General features: G+C 46.2%; 1 protein-coding gene across 2 annotated transcripts in view; it reads left to right on the top strand.

Annotated features, from left to right (window-relative positions):
* The window catches only part of FRAS1 (Fraser extracellular matrix complex subunit 1), a 294,040-nt gene that overhangs the window by 151,978 nt on the left and 123,401 nt on the right, over window positions 1-18,661 (top strand). For both annotated transcript variants that reach the window (XM_075929458.2, XM_014578940.4), the window contains exons 15-19: window positions 189-329; window positions 1,405-1,545; window positions 2,888-3,061; window positions 8,352-8,492; window positions 12,719-12,862. In XM_075929458.2, the coding sequence (XP_075785573.2) occupies window positions 189-329; window positions 1,405-1,545; window positions 2,888-3,061; window positions 8,352-8,492; window positions 12,719-12,862 (741 nt within the window). The remainder of the gene's footprint in view (window positions 1-188; window positions 330-1,404; window positions 1,546-2,887; window positions 3,062-8,351; window positions 8,493-12,718; window positions 12,863-18,661) is intronic.

Raw genomic sequence — 18,661 nt, 5'->3', positions numbered from 1 at the left:
GTTACTAGGCATGCAGTGAAAGGCCAGAGGAAGGGTGCGATTTACTGTCACATTTGAAAGTGTCTCCATGACAAGGGAGCTAGACATGGCACTATTGTGCTATATGGTATATGTACCCCCAGACTGATAACACTGCTGTTTCTTTCATAACAAAGTGCCTTTCAGTAATGAACTGTCCTCTCTGACAGTGTGTGACCAGTCCTGCGAAACGTGTTCTTCAGTCCAACCCATGTGTTTAACCTGTGCGTCGGAGAAGGTGTTACACAGTGGGAAATGCATTTCAGAATGCCCTGGCGGTTATTACACAGACAACACTCAGAGATGCAGAGGTGAGAGGCATTTCTGCTTGGCACTTCTTGTGTGGCCTTTCCGATGATGTTCAGGGCACATTCTTGAGCTCACCTTCTTTTGCAAGTGGGTAGGGTACAGATTTGTTTGAGAAGACGGGGGTTTTGAGTTTTAAGCTGTCCAGTTAATTGGTGGATTGTTTTAAATGATCTTATTTGCAAAGCATTTTGAGACTTCTGAGTGAAGAGCGCTGTGTAAGAGGGAAGTATTTTTCTCATTCTTTATTATCCTCACTATCGTTACTTGAACATGTGGCAGAATAGAGTGGAATACAGATTGAGAGATGGCTGCATGATACATGACTCATTAAAAAAGTCATTAAAAAAGGGGTAGAGAATAAAACAGAAAATATCTTATTGCCTTTATATAAAACCATGGTACACCCATATCTTGAATACTGCATACAGATGTGGTCGCCTCATCTCAAAAAAGATATATTGGCAAAGGTTCAGAAAAGGGCAACAAAAATGATTAGGGATTTGGAACCGGTCCCATCTGAAGAGATATTAAAAAGACTTGGATTTTTCAACTTAGAAAAGAGGAGACTAAGGTAGGATGTGATAGAGATCTATAAACTCATGACTGGTGTGGAAAAAGTGAATAAGGAAAAGTTATGTACTTATTCCCACAATATAAGAACTAGGGGTCACCAAATGAAATCAATAGGCAGCAGGTTTAAAACAAACAAAAGGAAGTTTTTCTTCACTCTGCACACAGTCAACCTGTGGAACTCCTTGCTAGAGGATGTGGTGAAGACTAGGACTTCAACAGGGTTCAAAAAAGAGCTAGATAGATTCATGGAGGTTAGGTCCATCAATACTATTAGCCAGGATGGGTAGGAATGGTGTCCCTCGCCTCTGTTTCTCAGGAGGTGGGTGACAAGGGAGGGATCACGTGAGGATTACCTGTTGTGTTCCCTCCCTCTGAGCATCTGGTGTTGGCCACTGTCGGCAGACAGGACACTGGGCTGACCCAGTATGGTCGTTCTTTTGTTCTTATGACTACAAGCAGGCTAAATATGCGATCCCAGTTATGCGCTTTGTCTCTCTCCGGCAGCTTGTCATGATTCTTGTGCCACTTGTCTTGGACCACTGGCCACTCAGTGCACGTCCTGTTCCCGTTCTCTGGGTTTGCAGCAGGGCCAGTGCCTTCCAGTCTGCGGAGAGGGCTTTTATCACGACCACCACGTCTGCAAAGGTAAGCTACAGGTTTAGAACCAGGCCCCCAGTAACTGGAAGTCCGTGACAATCCCATTCTCTTCAGGGAAGCTGTGCTGGTGGAGAGCATCTCATGCTTCAGCCCGTTTCCGTAGATTGAGGTAAGAGGAGGTGTGTAAAATTTCTACGTTCTGCCCCATTTTCTCCCTTCCCCCAAACAAATAAACACACTCGTTGTCTTAACTATTTTTTTTATTACCCCCCCTTCCTCCGGATTTGTTCCCTCTGGAGATTTCCTCGCCCATTGTATTGTCACACTGGGACAACAGGGAGTGCTCCCTATGTTTTTCTGATGACATTTCAAAGTGCATACCATTTCACATGAACGTGTGGTGGAGTTGTTAAGGCCAAAAAGAATTCCCCCTGGGCTGCGAAGGAAAGTGTGAATGTTCAGGGGACACGGTTTACACGTCTCATAAACCCTTCGAGCCCATCATTTTCCCCTCCTCTTCCTCTCCCCTCAGCAGAGGAACCGACAGCCTTGCTTGGCCCCCCGGCATGGTGGTGGGGGGCCTGGCTCTGCACTACTAGAAGCAGCGTGGCCTTGGCAGAAAGGCCAGGGCTGGGAGCAGCCAGACGTCAGCACCACCCTGACGGCAGCGCCCCCCTCAGCCCGTAGAGCTGCACAGAGCGCATAACACAGGGCTCTGGCAGCGATTTAAAGGGACCGGATCTGTAGCGGCTGGGAACCCCGGGCCCTTTTAAGTCGCCGGGCTCTGGGGCAGGTGCCTCTTTGCCCTCCTCCCCCTCCATCGGCAGGCCTGCCCCCCAGCTTCCCCAAGAAGAAAATGTGGCTTTTTATGCAGCTCTACAGGTAAAAGGAACATTGAGTTGCCTAAAACACTGGGCTGCAGTGTTCCCTCCTTCAGTACTTGAAAAAAACGCCTTATTTTTTAATTGGGAAAAGATTCCACATCTACCATCACCATTTCATGATATAAAACAAAGCCGACCGTGGTGCCATTTCCCAAAGAAGGCTGCGCACACCCCATTAGTTAACTCATTTAAAATCATAGGGTGGGATTTGCAGATGCATGGGCTTAATTCTGCTCCCCCTGAAATGGGTGATTAAACTCCCATAGACTTTAATGGGAGCAGAGTTTGGCAGAGAAACCCACCCCCGCATAATTATCTGCAGGGTCTGCTGTCAGGAGCAGTCCAGCACTCTGAGGTGGGTCGAACACGACGATTTATCGGTTTTTCCCACCATCTCTCATTCGGATGTCAGGGTTCTATTGTCTGTGTGGAGATTATCCGGCTTCTGTCAGGTAAAGGATGCCGTCTCTTGATATATGACTTCATAGTCCATTGCTCTTCTATAGACTGCCATCCATCTTGCCGTGCCTGTGTGGGCCCGGAGACTTCTCACTGCACCCAGTGCAGGAAGCCAGAGGAGGTATTACAGCCTGGACAGCCCCTTGAGGAAGCACCATACGGCACCTGTCTTCCTCAGTGCAAAGCCCAGTTCTACCTTGAGAACACCGGAGTGTGCAGAGGTGAGGAAAAGAGCCGGCCGAATGACTTGGTTTCAATTATTAACACAGAATAATTTGCTTTCAATTACTGAAAATGTGCAGGGACTCTGGCAGGTTTGGGGATGTTTTTATGGATCCTAGGGTAGGTTTGTGTTGGTGTTCCTATGCCACTGAACGCAAAGGTAGAAGTTTCACTAGTGACTTCAGCTGGAGCAGGAGAAAGCCCCAAGTCTGGAAATTGTTGCAGGGGATGCGGAAATTGTCTTTCTTTTCCCTGAAGCAGGTTAAACTGGCTGGCTAAGCAGCAGTTCTGCAAAAAAGGACCTGGGGATTACAGTGCATGAGAAGCTGGATATGAGTCAACAGGGTGCCCTTGTACCCAAGGCTAATGGCATATTAGGGTGCATTAAGAGGAGTATTGCCAACAGAACTAGGCAAGTGATTATTCCCCTTTGTTCGGCACTGGTGAGGCCACATCTGGAGTATTGCGTCCAGTTCTCGTGGCCCCCACTACAGAAAGGATGTGGATGCATTGGAGAGAGTCCAATGGAGGGCAACAAAAATTATTAGGGGGCTGGTGCACACGACTTATAAGAAGAGGCTGAGGGATTTGGGCTTATTTAGTCTACGGAAAAGTGAGGGGGGATTTGAGAGCAGCCTTCAACTACCTGAAGGGAGGTTCCAAAGAGGATCGAGAGAGACTGGTCCAAGTGGGGACAGGTGGCAGAACAAGAAGCAATGGTCTCAAGTTACAGTGGGGGAGGTCTAGGTTGGATATTAGGAAAAACTATTTCACTAGGAGGGTGGGGAAGCACTGGGATGGGTTACCTAGGGAGGTAGTGGAGTCTCCATCCCTAGAGGATTTTAAGTCTCGGCTTGACAAAGCCCTGGCTGGGATGATTGAATTGGGGTTGGTCCTGCTTTGGGTCGGGGGTTGGACTCACAGACTTCCTGAAGTCTCTTTCAACCCTGTGATACTATGAATGCTGCTTTTTAAAAGAACTGTTTTAGCAAGTCTACACCTAGTGCATCTCTCAGCCATTGCTAGCTTAATGCATTCTGGGCATCCTGAAGGATCTATCCCATAACATCCAGCAGTGTGACTGGGAACACAGATTTTTAGGTAAATACCAAGGAGAAGGCCCTGCATTGTGGGATGAAGTTAGGAGGACGGAGAGAATGCTTGTGCCTTCCCAGCTGGGTCAGCCAAACCCAAAGCACGAATGCCACACTGGATATTGCAGCACGCTAGTAGAACCAAAGGGTGTATAAAGCTCGAGACAGCTTTGCATGCGTGTGCGCACATGGCATGGCTTGATGCAACCGCTTTTCTTGTAGTGCAGGCAGGGCAGGTGAAAAGGTTACTGTGGATTCCTGGAAACCAGCTCAGCCCACCCTCAGACTTAGGAGATGTGCACGCTGGAGCGGGGGCGTGGAATTACCAAGCAGGCCTACTTGCACGGGCTAGTGTGCTAACAGCAGCAGCGGGACGGGCTAACCACTTGAGTACAATCCCATCTAAAACCCTAGGGATGCAGTCAGGACAGCTGGCTTGTCCCACCACTCGTGCTTGCGCCGCAAGTTGTAGAGCATTGCTTGATCAGAATCAGCGCAGGCATATCTGCCTCAGCTGGGAATGACCTCTCCAGCTGGAGTTGGAAGTGAAATGACAGCCCTTTAGAAAGAGTCCTGGAATCCCTACATAGAATGAGCATTCGCATAGGCTAGTTATTCTACAGTGTACAACATATTCTGCTAATCGGCGTGTTCCCCTCCCCACACCCATACAAGCTGCTGCCAATGACTGTAACATAAAACTCATCTAGTAGATTAGTTCCACTGAAATTTGCTGGCGGGTCATTTCATGCCTTAAAGGTGCTTAAAAGAGAAAAATGCATTGTTAGCACAAGGCCGTTGTACAAAACAATCAGCTGTACAGGCTGTAACAAGTAGTGGGCTCTGGTTTGCCTCTTAAAGGCGCCAGCGTTGGGTTTGTATCCGTCTTACACTCAGCTGCACTGGCGCCAAACAAAAGGAATTGGCATGTATATAGATTTAAGCGATTGAGAGGCAAGCCAGAGAAGAGAACATCTCTTAAGTGTTTTCTGTGCCAGTTGCAAATACAGGCAGTCCCCGGGTTACATGGAACCGACTTACATCGGATCCCTACTTACAAACGGGGTGAGGCAACCCCGCACTAGCTGCTTCCCCCCCAGCAGACCAGGGAGACGCGAAGCTAGCGCCCCTCCCCAGCAGACCAGGGAGACGTGGGGCGGCTTTTCTCAGCAGACACCTCAGCTTGAGAATAAAGGACTGAGGGAAGTGAGGTGTGGGAGAATAAAACTGAGCTCTGGAGAAATGTTTGGCTAGAGTTTCCCCTACAATATGTACCAGTTCCGACTTACATACAAATTCAACTTAAGAACAAACCTACAGTCCCTATCTTGTACGTAACCCGGGGACTGCCTGTACATAATTCAGTCACTCTCGAAACTACTTTTGGAAGAAAGATGTCCTTTTTTTTTCCAAGTAAAATTCCAGGCCTTGTTTTCATCACGATTGCAGTTCTGTGTATGAAGAGGATAACCGCAGCTTGTTGTTTGTCTTGATTCTTAATTGGTTAGAGACAGGTCTTCAGCAGATGGAAGTTGTCACAGCACGATTTACGTCAGTAGTTGGAGTCGACGTATCTTAAGCCAAGCTTGGCGCTGTCTCCACAGCGGGAGGTTGATGGGAGCAAATGCTCCTGCTGACTTCCCTTACCCCTCATGAGTCAAGGAGTACTGACATGGACCGGAGTGCCCTCAGCAGTCAATTTAGTGGGGGGGGAAGGGAGGAAGGGCCAAGGGGAAAGTTATTGAGGAAAAAAAAAAGGTCGCCTGGCCCTTTAAGGGCAGCCGTTTTGAACTCTTTTGTTCTCTGCGGCACACCTCCGACTGTCTTGCAGCACACCAGTGTGCCATAGAACACAGTTTAAGAAACACTGCACTAAATAGACTACCAGAAGATTGATTTCTGGCTTGATAAGTATAGATGTGGCCAAAGAGTCTGCTGCAATATAGGATGGAATATTTCTAAGAAACATTTTCATTAGAAGGTGCAGATTTTAGAACCTGGCATGTTACACTGAGTCATCTTGGGTTTAATGAACTTGCCTTGAAAACATGTTCTAGGGGCCATAGTGTGGGCAAAGTGCTGGCCTTACAGGGCTCCTAGGTGTGTGGCTGTGCATTTGGGAGCCCCAGCTCTAACTGGGTCTTGGCTCTAAAAGTAATTTGGTGGATGTTGCTTATCCACCCTTCTCACAATGCAAACTCTGCCATTTTCCTATTCACGGTTTGAGAGGTCAGGTTTTAAAGTTTCTCTTCATACAGATTTGGATTTCTTAGGTATTCATGGAAACATTCTTGTACAGTCTGAACACTTGGAATTTCCCTGACAATGTTGATCCCTAGAGTACCTCTGTTGATTTCCAGGGGATTAGCTACACCAAAGGCTGTGTGGTCCTGTGGAAAAGGGCACCACCCTAGCAATCAGGATCACTGGGTGCAACTCCCAGCTCTGCTCCTGACCTACTGAGCGACCATGGGCATGTTCTTTCACCTCCTGGGGCCTGTTTCTGCCCATCCTTTGTCCATGTTGTCTCTTTAAACTGTATGCTCTTAGACCTTGTCTACACTAAAAGGAAAATCGCTGCTGCTGCAATTGATCTTTCGGAGTTTGATTTAGCAAGTCTGGTTAAGATTTGATCAGTCGATCTAGTTAAGACTCATTAAATCAAACTCAGAGGGTGCCCCCACTGGCATCCAGTACTCCTCCTTTTGCAAGAAGTAAGGGAAGCCAATCGGGATGTTTGCTCTCGTCAGCCTCCCGCTGTGGGGACGCCGCCAAGCTCGAAGATATGCTGACTCCAGCTACGCAGGGAGTCCCTGCCGGCCACAGACTTTGTCTTCTACGGTGCCTAAAACAGTGGGACTCAGATCTTGGCTGTAGTCACTGCTCTATTATAAATGGGTAATAAGCAGGGTTGCATTCGGCCTGTTTTGAGATGCAGAAGCATAGGGTCATTGACTGTGCATGTTGCAGAGATTTATTTCTGCTCTCCCTGACTCTTATTTCAGGCTGGCCAGCCCTGTTAACCTGGGCTGATTTACCTTGTTAGCTGAGAAATCAAGTGTCTAGCCCCACCATTAGAGCCCTTGGTGTTGTTGCTACAGACAGAAGCTGGAGCAAGGCCATAGACTGGCGTGAAGGGGAAGGCAGACACGCAGTGCGTGGAGCGAGTGATGGCTGATTTCTAGGTGTGCTGCTCCTAGAGCAGGCCAGAGGTCTGTTGGTATTCCAAGGAGGGGGAAGATATAAGGACAATTCTACCCTAGCACTTATGTTGGCAAAACTTACGCTGCTCCGGGTTTTTCCCAACCCTCAGGCTATGTCTAGACTGCAGGCTTCTTTCGAAAGAGGCTCTTTCGAAAGATGCTTTCGAAAGAGCCTCTTTCGAAAGATCACGTCTAGACTGCAGGCGGATCTTTCGAAAGAGCAAGCCGCTTTTCGAAAGAGAGCACCCAGCGAGTCTGGATGCTCTCTTTCGAGGAAGCCCTATTTACATTGAAGAACGCCTTCTTTCGAAAGAGGAACTTTCGAAAGAAGGCGTTCTTCCTCGTGAAACGAGGTTTACCGCCATCGAAAGAAAAGCCGCGTTCTTTCGAAATAATTTCGAAAGAACGCGGCTTGAGTCTGGACGCAGGGGAAGTTTTTCGGGAAAAGGCTACTTTTCCCGAAAAAACCCCTGAGTCTGGACACAGCCTCAGTGACAAAAGTTTTGCCGACAGAAGTGCTGTTGAGCACAGCACTGTGTCGGTGGAAGAGTCTCTCCCGCTGATGTAGCCACCGCTGCTCACTGAGTTGGTTGTAGTCCTGCCGACAGCAACGCTCCTGGTCCCTGTCATAATGCAGCTGTGCGAGCGCTCTTACGGCGACACAGCTGTGGCTTGTAAGTGTAGACGTGGACCAAGACAGCAGCATGCACCCAAATCTCCTGTTTTGAGAATGCAAGCGCGACCTTTGAGGGAGAGAGGTGGGTTAAAAGCAATTACTTGTGGTTGCTTTCTTTAACTATTTCCGGAACACAAGATTTGTACCTTTTCTGTATTATCTCACTGGTGGAGAAGCCTGCTGAGCGCAGGTCTGATTGCTTAGGGGAAACGGCGAGCTAGCAGGGGAATGAAATCATCAGTCCTTGGCAGCAACAGACTGGAAACTAATTTGTCTCTCCACCCCCCCCCCCCTTTTCTTTTTCTTTTTCCTGCAGAGTGCCACTATTCATGCTCAGCCTGCACAGGAAAGACTCCCCACAACTGTACGGCCTGCTCTTCCCCCCACGTCTTGCTTGACGGCAAGTGCTTCTCCGAGTGCCCGGAAGGATTGTACAGACAGAATGGCCTTTGCCACGGTCAGTGACTAGCATGGAGAGCTACAGTGTAGATACTGCGGCATCTTTCTGCTTGAACAGTTCAGTGCAATTAGATACGCTGTCAGGTTACAGGAGGCTATTCAGTAATTTCAGGAGAGACTCATACGGTAGAGCTTCAGCAGCTGGATTATTTTACCAGAGAGAAAGAGAGATGTTAAATAAAAATTATAACCCGCTCTGCTGTCCTGGATTGAAGTGAAAATATACTGCAGATTGTTGCACTAGGCTGTGATGGTGTCCCTAGCCACTATCCCATGAGAAGACGTTCTTTAATGTACTGTGTAGTGCTCACACAGGACTTTGTGGTCAGAAGGGTTAGTTTTTTAAGGCAGTATTGTCCAGTGGATAGAGCATTGCAAGACTGTGGCCTTAGTCTCTTCTTTAAAGAGCTTACAATTTCAATGCATGCGAGAAACAGTGGAGTGAATGAGCAAAGCTAGGCTTAAGTGGATTTGTGCCTGGGCACTCATTAATGGATCTCAAAGTCACCGTATTATTTCAAACCTATTTCAAAAGCCAGCTCAACAGGGAATTTACAGAACTTAATTTCATTTACAAGTTTGATTCCTACAACAAAAGTCTAAACAAAGACATTGGCTGGATGACCCGTTACATTCTATACTCTACTGACATAAAAAACCAAACAAAGGTTACTGAGATCGTTCCTATCAGCTTCATTTAGCATGGACACGCTAATTGACAATTTCTTTCCCCCTTTTTTTTTCTTCTTTTTCGTCTTCTTGCTGCCCCCAACCCTCTCTGTACTATTTATTTTAAAACTGTACTGACCCCTTAAACTCCATGCATCTGAAGAAGTGGGCTGTGCCCACGAAAGCTTATGAAGCCATCTACATTTTTTGTTAGTCTCTAAGGTGCTGCAAGACTATTTGTTGTTAAGTTTTTCCAGTTACAGACTAACATGGCTACCCCTTTGAAATGTTTATATATATATTTAAGTCTCTTAGGGTGCATTGACACTTCACCATTATTTCGAGATAACTAGCATTATTTCCAAGTAACAATGTGAGTGTCTACACAGCCGTTACGTTATTTCAAAATAATCAACGGCTTATTCCAAAATTTGTAAACCTCATTCTACGAGGAATAATGCCTGTTCTGAAATAGCTATTTCGAAATAAGGCATGTATCGATGCTGTACAGCTGCTATTTCGAAATAGTTCCTCACCAGGACCATTCTAAGTTATTCTTCCCCAGTGCCTTTGGGGGCTCTAAATCGAGATAGCGCATCTACATTAGGGAAGCCTGCCTTGGACTCATTTTGAGGCTTCCCAGCAGTGTAGATGTGCTATTTGGAAATAAGCGTGCAGTGTAGACATACCCCTGAGGTGCCAGGGACTACTGCTTGTTTTTAAAGAATATTCCAGAATGTCTCTAAGAGAACCATCAAAGGCTCTGTGTGTAGGCAAGATGTAGCTGGAATAGGGACATTAAATTGCGGGTAATCAGCTAATTGAGCAGTCAATAGAATTTCCATCGACTACTCGATTCGTTGATAAGGGGAGGGTTGCTTGCTACCCCCCGCTGTGGCTCGGCAGATACAGAGGCAGCAAGTGGGGGGAATGCAAGTAGTCAATTCAACTACCCAATAAGCCTAGGCTTAATAATGGAAAATTGAGTATGACAATATGCAGCTAGATTTTAAGAGTATTTGAATGATTTGTGCTCAATGGACCAAAAGGCTAGAAAAACATTGTTACTGTGCGAGTGTCAATTAGATTATTATTTGTAATTCATAGTTTACTGTAGCCCTGGACTGTACAAATAGGACATTGTGCAATTGGGTGAGAAAACGCATGTTCTAAGTAGGAGTAGTTACCAGACGAGGGAAAGATGTTGTATTTCTCATATGTGCATCAGCTACAGTATAATTTATGAGTTATACACCTCTTCAGCCAACCAGTTCACAGCTTTCATCTAAGCTATTTAATCTAATATAATCAGATTACCAGAATCCATTGCTCTGGCTGAATGGCACAATGAATTCCTATGTACCCAACTAAGCCAAAATCAGGGGATTTGGTGCAATCTTTCACGATTAGTTGCTGACCTCAAGGAGGTGGGGGGAGGCGGCAGAGACTTGAAATGTGATGTGCCCCTAAGACATCATATGAAAGTCATCGACTGGTTTTATCAGTTTTCAACCAATGTCCATAAATGTGTACTGGGCTAGATATTTTCAGAAATATTAAATTTATTTGATGAGCTGGTTATTTTTGAGTTGGAGATCTCCAAATTGGAGAAGTCTGAAATCCTGTGTTCTACTTATTGGATTTTTTCCAAGGAATACTCTATAAATGTGTTTATTGGGCAAGTGATTACAAACATTATATTGATTTCCGTGTTCTGCACTGCCACCTAGGAGATCATGGCTAAGTATATGATGCATTGCAACGTGTCTGATTCTGGAATGGTATTAAATTGCAGCAAGGGAGGGTTAGGTTGGACATTAGGAAAAGCTTCCTAACTGTCAGGGTGGTTAAACACTGGAATAAGTTGCCTAGGGAGGTTGTGGAATCTCCATCTCTGGAGATATTTCAGAGCAAGTTAGATAGACATCTATCAGGGATGGTATAGAGTGGACGGTACTGGATCCTACCGTGAGGGCAGGGGACTGGACTCGATGACCTCTGAAGATCCCTTCCAGTTCTAGTGTTCTATGATTAATGTGTAAGTGGAAAACACAGTTTTAAAGAAAACTACCTCACCTCACACTTCACCAGCCTAGAATATCTGCAACCTTTAAACAGGAATAAGCAATAATGTTCATATAACTTGTGTCTATTAGATTTTTGCAACCTTGAAAGTGTTTCATTCAATTTTTACCAGATTCTGAATAATAATGAGCAGGAGACTCAGCCAGACGTAGGTGATGATGACCTTTGAGGGCTAGTAGGAGGAGCTTGATATTATATTAAATGGGAGATTCCTAGCTTTCCATAGAGATCCAACAGTTATTTCTAGTCTGGGGAGGTCATGAAATGATGTTGTGCTTCTGAAGTTGCATTTTAGCTCCATAGGAAAGCTTTTTTCAAGGTAATTTTAGAGCTTTTTACATATCATGAGTCTCAGCATATTTTTATTTCCCTCAGAAGTCTGCACAGTTGGAATCCTGGTAAAACGATTCCTGTCTTTATAGGTAGGAGGAGGGAAAACATTATCTCAGTCAAATATTTTAGAACACTCTTAATCTCTTTCTGGAGTAGTTTTCTGTTAGTTTTCTGTGTAGCATTGCATTTAGGTTTTATTGATCTAAGTTTGGAAGACACCTTCCTAAATCATTCCTGGCTTCCCCATTCATGAGTGATGTGGCCATTAAAACTCATACTAGTAAAACTTTTATACCAGGCTATCGTGTAACCTTCTCCCCCCCGCTCCCCTCCCCTGCAGTGCTTCAGTGCTTGTTAGGGAGGTAAGCAACTACTCGACTACCTGATAACCTTCTTGGGTAGTTGAGTCACTGCTCAACTAGTCACTCTCCCCCCCACCCTTTGCTACCTCTGTATCGGAGGCACCAAGGGCTGGGGTAGCAGGAGCTGGTGCTGGGGAGAGCTGGCTTAAAAGCCATTCCCCCGACACCCTCTCCATGGTGGGGACGGGGGGAGCAGAGGCACAGTGGGGGAAACAGTAGGGTCTTGTCTGCTGAGGCTCTCCCTTTGAAATGTACAAGAGCCGTAGGTGGCTCTTGTACATTTCAAAGGCAGAAATGCAGCAGGATACCGAGCACTCCCCTCCCCCCTTTTTGACTAATCGAGTAGTCAATGGAAATTTCGTCGGCTATTCGGTTAGCTGATTCATCGAAATCTAACATCCCTAGTGCATGTGTTTGTGTATGTATATATATACACACACACACTCTGGGAGAGGGAGAATCATCTGTTTATTTTATGTGGATTTAGATCTTCCTTTATGCAGAGGACTAGCAGCAAGGTTTTAAATTCCCTGCTGCTTGCACCTTGGGTAGTCAAAAGAGGGGAGGGAGTAAAATCCTTCCGGATCAGAATTCCCTCGTCACTTACACCTGTGATAGCAATTGACCTCCTCATTGCACAGGTGTAAATGATGCACAAGGTGGTGGGCAATGGAGAATTCGACCCTGTGATTCTCTCTCTCGCTGAGACACATACGTAGCTTGTTTTGCTGAAGTGCTTGATTGTCTTAACCACAAGTGCTGTTTTCTCATGCAGCCTGCCATCCGTCCTGCAAAAGCTGCCACGGTCCTTCAGACTCTGACTGCAGAACCTGCCATCCGCATGCCACCCTTGTGCGTGGGAAGTGCAGGACTAGCTGCAAGGAGGAGCAGTATCTCAACCTTGTGGGCTATTGTGTTGGTAAGTGAGAGGCAGAAAGGGCACAGTCGGTACAGACTCTTGCCTGTTCTTCAGGAGTAACCAATATGTCAGTGTGTGGCTGCCACATCAAGGAGCTGAAATGATGGTTACCGATAAATGAATAAGATGGAGAAGTACCGCTAAACCGCTAGGCGTACCCTGTCGTATGATCGGTGTGAGGCCAATTGGAAACGGTAGAAAGACACCGATTTTCAGTTTCACCGCCAAAGGTTGTCAGCTGAAGCTGCATGGGGAGGCTTGAAAGCCCCTGGGTACCAACTTGGCATCCCGCCAGTCTCTTCAGGCAGCAGAATGGTCTTCTGCAGGCGGGCCAAAAGCCACTCTGGGGGTGAGAAGAGAATTTGGGCAAATGAACCCGCCCCTGAGTTGCTCTTCTGTTCTGTTAGCCTCAACCTCTCCAACCCCCGGTATACACACTCACACTACGTGCAGCCCCAAAACAGGGCACAGGCAGATTCTGGTTGTCCAGTGGATGGTCTTTAAAAAACACAGCCCAGTCCCCATCCCTCAGCTGCTAGTCGATGTGAGGCAACATGGACAAGAATTCTCCCATAACTCTGATCTCTCTGGAGACTGAAAGTGGGGAGGGGTCTCACCTCTGATCATGAGGGAGAAGGAAGGACTTGCCCTTCCCTGTTGCCGCTTGTTCTGGGAGCTTGTGTCTGGAATGGGGTCCTTTATTATGAAAAGTGGTGGAGCACTCACACAGTTTATGGTATGGTAACAAACTATCTCCTATTTATCAGTGTCTTCTAGAGCATGATACTGACCTCAGCTCTGCTCTGTTCAGTGAACCCTCTGCAGAGGGCAATAAGCAGCTGGAATTTGTGCAGTTTTATGGACGATCACAAAAATGATGAGGGGTTTGGAACGGGTCCCATATGGAGAGAGATTAAAAAGACTGGGACTTTTCACCTTAGAAAAGAGGAGACTAAAGGGGGATAGGATAGAAATCTATAAAATCATGGCAGGTGTGGAGAAAATGAATAAGGAAAAGTTATTTACTTGCTCCCATAACATAAGAACTAAGGGTCACCAAATGAAATTAATAGGCAGCAGGTTTTAAACAAACAAAAGGAAGTTTTCCTTCACATAGCGCACAGTCAACCTGTGGAACTCCTTGCCAGAGGATGTTGTGGAGGCCAGAACTTTAGCAGGGTTCCAAAGAGAGCTAGATAGATTCATGGAGGATAGGTCCATCGGTACTTATTAGCCAGGACAGGCAGGGATGATGTCCTTAGTTTCTGTTTGCCAAAACCTTGGAATGGGTAACAAGGGATGATTCCCTGTTCTGTTCACTCCCTCTGGGGCTCCTGGCTTTGGCCACTGTTGGCAGACAGGATAACAGCCTAGATGGACCTTTGCTCTGACGCAGCATGCCTGTTTGCCTGTTGTTCCAGGCTGAGCTCTGCAGTGGTGCTGCCAGTCATGGCAGTCCGCTGTCTTTGGGTGTGTGGCCCTTCGCGGGGAGTCACCTACCACTGAAGACACTGGACATGCTGAGTTCATCCCCTGAGGTCTTTGCCCTGAATTCATATACCATACCAGAAAGGACACCGTCATAAGCTCCGCCTCAGGGAAAGAAGCCGTCCTCGGTGGCCATAATGCCCAAAGTTTTGGCTGCTGCGGTATCCCTGGAGAATCAGGAACCGCAGGGTGGGCCAGCAGCCAGGAATGCTGCTTTGCTGCTGTAGAGATCTCCAGAAAGATGAATTAAGAACACATCCCCTGATTCTGCTGAACAGCTTATCGGGCCTTACAGGAATATCGGCGCAGCTGGGTTTGACGTCCGCCCTTGTGAGAGCTAGTAGGATTATTCAGCGCTTATGTTCTGGGTGCTGTAATCATGCACTTCAGCCTATCATCACACGGCACTAATTGCCTTTACCTGTTCAAAAAAAAAAAATCTTATTTAATCCATCATGCGGACAAGGATAAACGTATTCTGGGAACCGTTCCCGTCACTTCTGAGTTGTATTGTATCTTATTTATTTATTTATTAGTTTCTCACAGAAAAGATACAGCTTGCGAGGCTCTTGCCAGCACGGAGAGGTTCCAAGAAAGATAAATGATCTGAAGAAAGGAACAAATAGACTAGACGCAGGCCCGGCCTGAGGGCCAGGTGAGCAAGGGGGTTGCCTTGGGCCCTGTGGTGCCTGGCGCCTGCCTGGCCACTCACTCACTGCCCTGGCTGGGAGCCGCCTGGCAATGCAACACAGCCAACCACAACATGTCACCTTGGGCCCTGCAAACTCTTTGGCTGGGCCTGAATAGATGTAATAAGTACATTGCATTCTCAGGTTAGTCCTATCTCTCCACTCCCACCTACCCCGAAGACTGACCATTCTTTTATAACTATAAGGCTTCTTTCTTTGATCTCAGCAAATAACTTCCAGGGCTTCCTCTTTATTTTTTTTTAAACAGGTTTATTACTTTGCCTGCCTGTAGCAGGAATGGGAAAAGAAGGAATGATGTAGCTGAAGAGAGGAGAAATGTTCCAAATTTTATTTTGCCGTTATCTGAATAAACATGCAAGGTTCCCTGTCAATTTAAAGAAGGAGACATGAGTTGTGTTTTTGTTTAACTGATGCCTGCAGCTAAATGATTACCGTGAATAAGACCTATGAAAATAATTCAGCATTTCAAAAAGTTGAAAGCTACTTTGGAGAAGCTGGAGACTAGGTTGATAAAATTTGTGGATGGCACCATGCAGGGAGGAGTCACAAACATTTTGGAGGGCAGAATTAGAATTGAAAATGACCTGGATAAATTGGAGAATTTCTCTAAAATCAACCATATGAAATTCAGTAATGATAACCACAAAGTATTTTATTTGGGAAGGAAAATGGGAATGCACAACTACAAACTAGGGATGTAAAAGAGAAGTCAATTAATTAGTTGAGTGGACTACTCACATTCTCTGTATCAGAGGCAGCAAGTGAGGGGAAGCAGGAGCTGGTGCTGGCAGGAGAGCGGACTTAAAAGCTGGTTCCCCCAGCACTGTCTCCACAGAGGCAGCAGCGCAGGAGGCCTGGGGAGGCTGCTCCGTTGCCACACCTGTCCATGGTGGGTCTTGCTTCCTATTGGAACCCACCATGGACGGGGGCTGCTGGACCCAGCACAAGCCGGGACTGAGCAAGCCCAGCTCGTGCCGGGTCCAGGAACTACACCTGCTCTGGCTCTGCAGTTTAAATGTAGTAAGAACTGGGCGCACAGGCTCTTACGACATTTAAACTGCAGAGCCACAGTGAGAGTAGCTCCTTCAGAGCGCCTTCCCTTATCGACTAATCATTTAGTCGATAGAAATTGTATCGACTACACGATGACCCAATTACCTGCCTCTTAACAGCCTTACTGCAAACGGGGACTAACTGGCTAGGGGGTAGTACTGGTATTGTGGATTGAAAAATTCAATATGGTCAACAGTGTAATTCAATTGTAAAAAAGGCTAATAGCATTCTGGGGTGTATTAAGAAGAGTGTTGTCTGTTAGACACGAGAGGTAATTGTTCCACTGTACTCAGCATTGGTGAGGCCTTAGCTGGAGTACAATGGCTAGACCAGGGTACCACACTTTAGGAAAGATGTGGACAAAGTGGAGAAAGTCCAGGGAAGAAAAAAAAAAAAAGGTTTAGAAAACCTTTCCTATGAGGAAAGTTTAGGAACACTGGGCATGTTTAGTCTTGAGTGAAGACTGAGTGAGGGGAGAGTGAATATGAAAAGTCTTCAAATATGTTAAGGGTTGTTATAAAGAGGACAATGATCGTAAGGGTTTTCAGTGCTGTAGTAGGCTTCCAAGGGAGGTTGCGGAATCCCCATTGTTAGACGTTTTTAAGAACAGGTTAGACAACAGGTGGTCTAGGTCAGGATGGTCTAGGTTTACTTGGTGCTGCCTCTGTGCAAGGAGCTGGGCTTGATGATCTCTCTGGATCAGGGCTACTCAACATGTGGCCTGTTTGTTTGCTGCCTGCGGGGCGGTTTGGGTTTGCGTGGGGCTCAACACGAGGCCTGCGGGCGGGATCGTTTGAACATGGCCTCCCCTGGGAGCATGCTCCACAATGGCAGGGCATCTCCCAGGTGGTGTGAGCTTTGAAAAGACGCAAGCGGACGGGCTGGCTGGAACGAACGGGTACAGGGTGTTGGCGTTTCTAGCCCCCAGGGCGCTGGGAGCGCCGGGGGATTGTGGGAAGTGCTGGCTTCTTAGCCTCGTGGGCAGAACCTGAGAGGTGTTGACTGGCTCCCACTGGCCACATTTGGATCTGGTGCTGCGGCTTAAGGCTTAATCTTTGTATTCATGCCTGTCAGGGTGAAAGAAGCTATTTGCTTATATATTTGCGTGTATGTGCAACCACACTGAAGTTGCAGCCCTCAGCATGTTCTGTGAGTATCACTGTGGCCCCTGGGGCTTCCAAAGTAGAGTAGCCCTGCTCTAGATCCTTTCCAGCCTTGCATTTCTATAACTTCAATGATTTTCTGAATTGTGATTTCAATACTGGGCAAACTGGTTGAAACTGTAGTAAGGAACAAAATTGTCAGATGCAGAGATGAACATAATTAGTTGGGGAAGCATCAACATGTAAAGGGAATTCATGCCTCAGCAATCTACAGCTTGAACCTTTCTAGTCCGGCACTGTCTGGTTTAGCAACATCTGTGGTCTGGCATGATTTTCCTTAGCCAGATATTCCATTTATCATGGCTGTGGCCAAGTTTCCCACAGTCCCATAAAGTTTGTTTACAGCCACCGGTCCTGCCTCTCAGCATTCTGTGCTGTTCTTTAGCTCTAATTTACGCCTAAATGTTGTCTTCTAAGAGCACAGCAAGCAGTGGAAGTGTTGGCAACGCTGCTAGACATTATTCATCTCCTGTGGTCCTGCAAATTCTCTGATTCAGAACTGGTCAGGTCCTGTGGGTGCCACACTAGAGAGGTTCCACCTGTACTAGAATATTTTGAGGGGCTCAACAAACATGTGGACAAGGGAGATCCAGTGAATATAGTATAGTTAGACTTTTAGAAAGCCTTTAACAAGGTCCCTCACCAAAGGCTCTTAAGCAAAGTCAGCTGTCATGGAATAAAAAGTAAGATCCTCTCCCGGGTTAAAAGATAGAAAACAAATGGTCAGTTTTCAGAATGGAGAGAGATAAATAGCGGCCTATACTGGGACTAGTCCTTTTCCACATATTCATAAATGATCTTGAAAAAGGTATAAGCAGGTGGCAAAATTTGCAGATGATACAAAACTACCCAAGATAGTTAAGTCCCAGGCAGACTGAAGAGTTACAAAAGGATTGCTCAAAATGAGATGACTGGGCAATAAAATGACAGATGAAATTCAATATTTACTATTGCAAATTAATGCACATTGGAAAACATAATCCCAACTATACATGTCAAATGATGGGATCTAAATTAGCTTACCAATCAAAAAAGATCTTGGAATCACTTTGGATAGTTCTCCAAAAACATCCACTCATTGTGCAGCAGCAGTCAAAAAAGTGAACACAATGTTGGGCATCATTTAGAAAGGGAGAGAGAATAAGACAGAAAATATCATATTGTCTCTGTATAAATCCATGGTACGCCCACATCTTGAATACTGTTTGCAGATGTGGTCGCCTCATCTCAAAAAAGATATATTGAGAAAAGGTTCAGAAAAAGGCAACAAAATTGAACAGAGGTATGGAATGGCTTCCACATCAGGAGAGATTAATAAAACTGGGATTTTTTCAGCTTGGAAAAGAGACAACTAAGGGGGGATATGCTAGAGGTCTATAAAATCA

Source organism: Pelodiscus sinensis, chromosome 4, assembly GCF_052426305.1.
Source record: "Pelodiscus sinensis isolate ZL-2025 chromosome 4, ASM5242630v1, whole genome shotgun sequence".
In the NCBI taxonomy this organism is placed as follows: Eukaryota; Metazoa; Chordata; order Testudines; family Trionychidae; genus Pelodiscus; species Pelodiscus sinensis.
The sequence above is the reverse complement of the archived record's forward strand: the minus strand, read 5'-3'. Positions and strand labels throughout refer to the sequence as shown.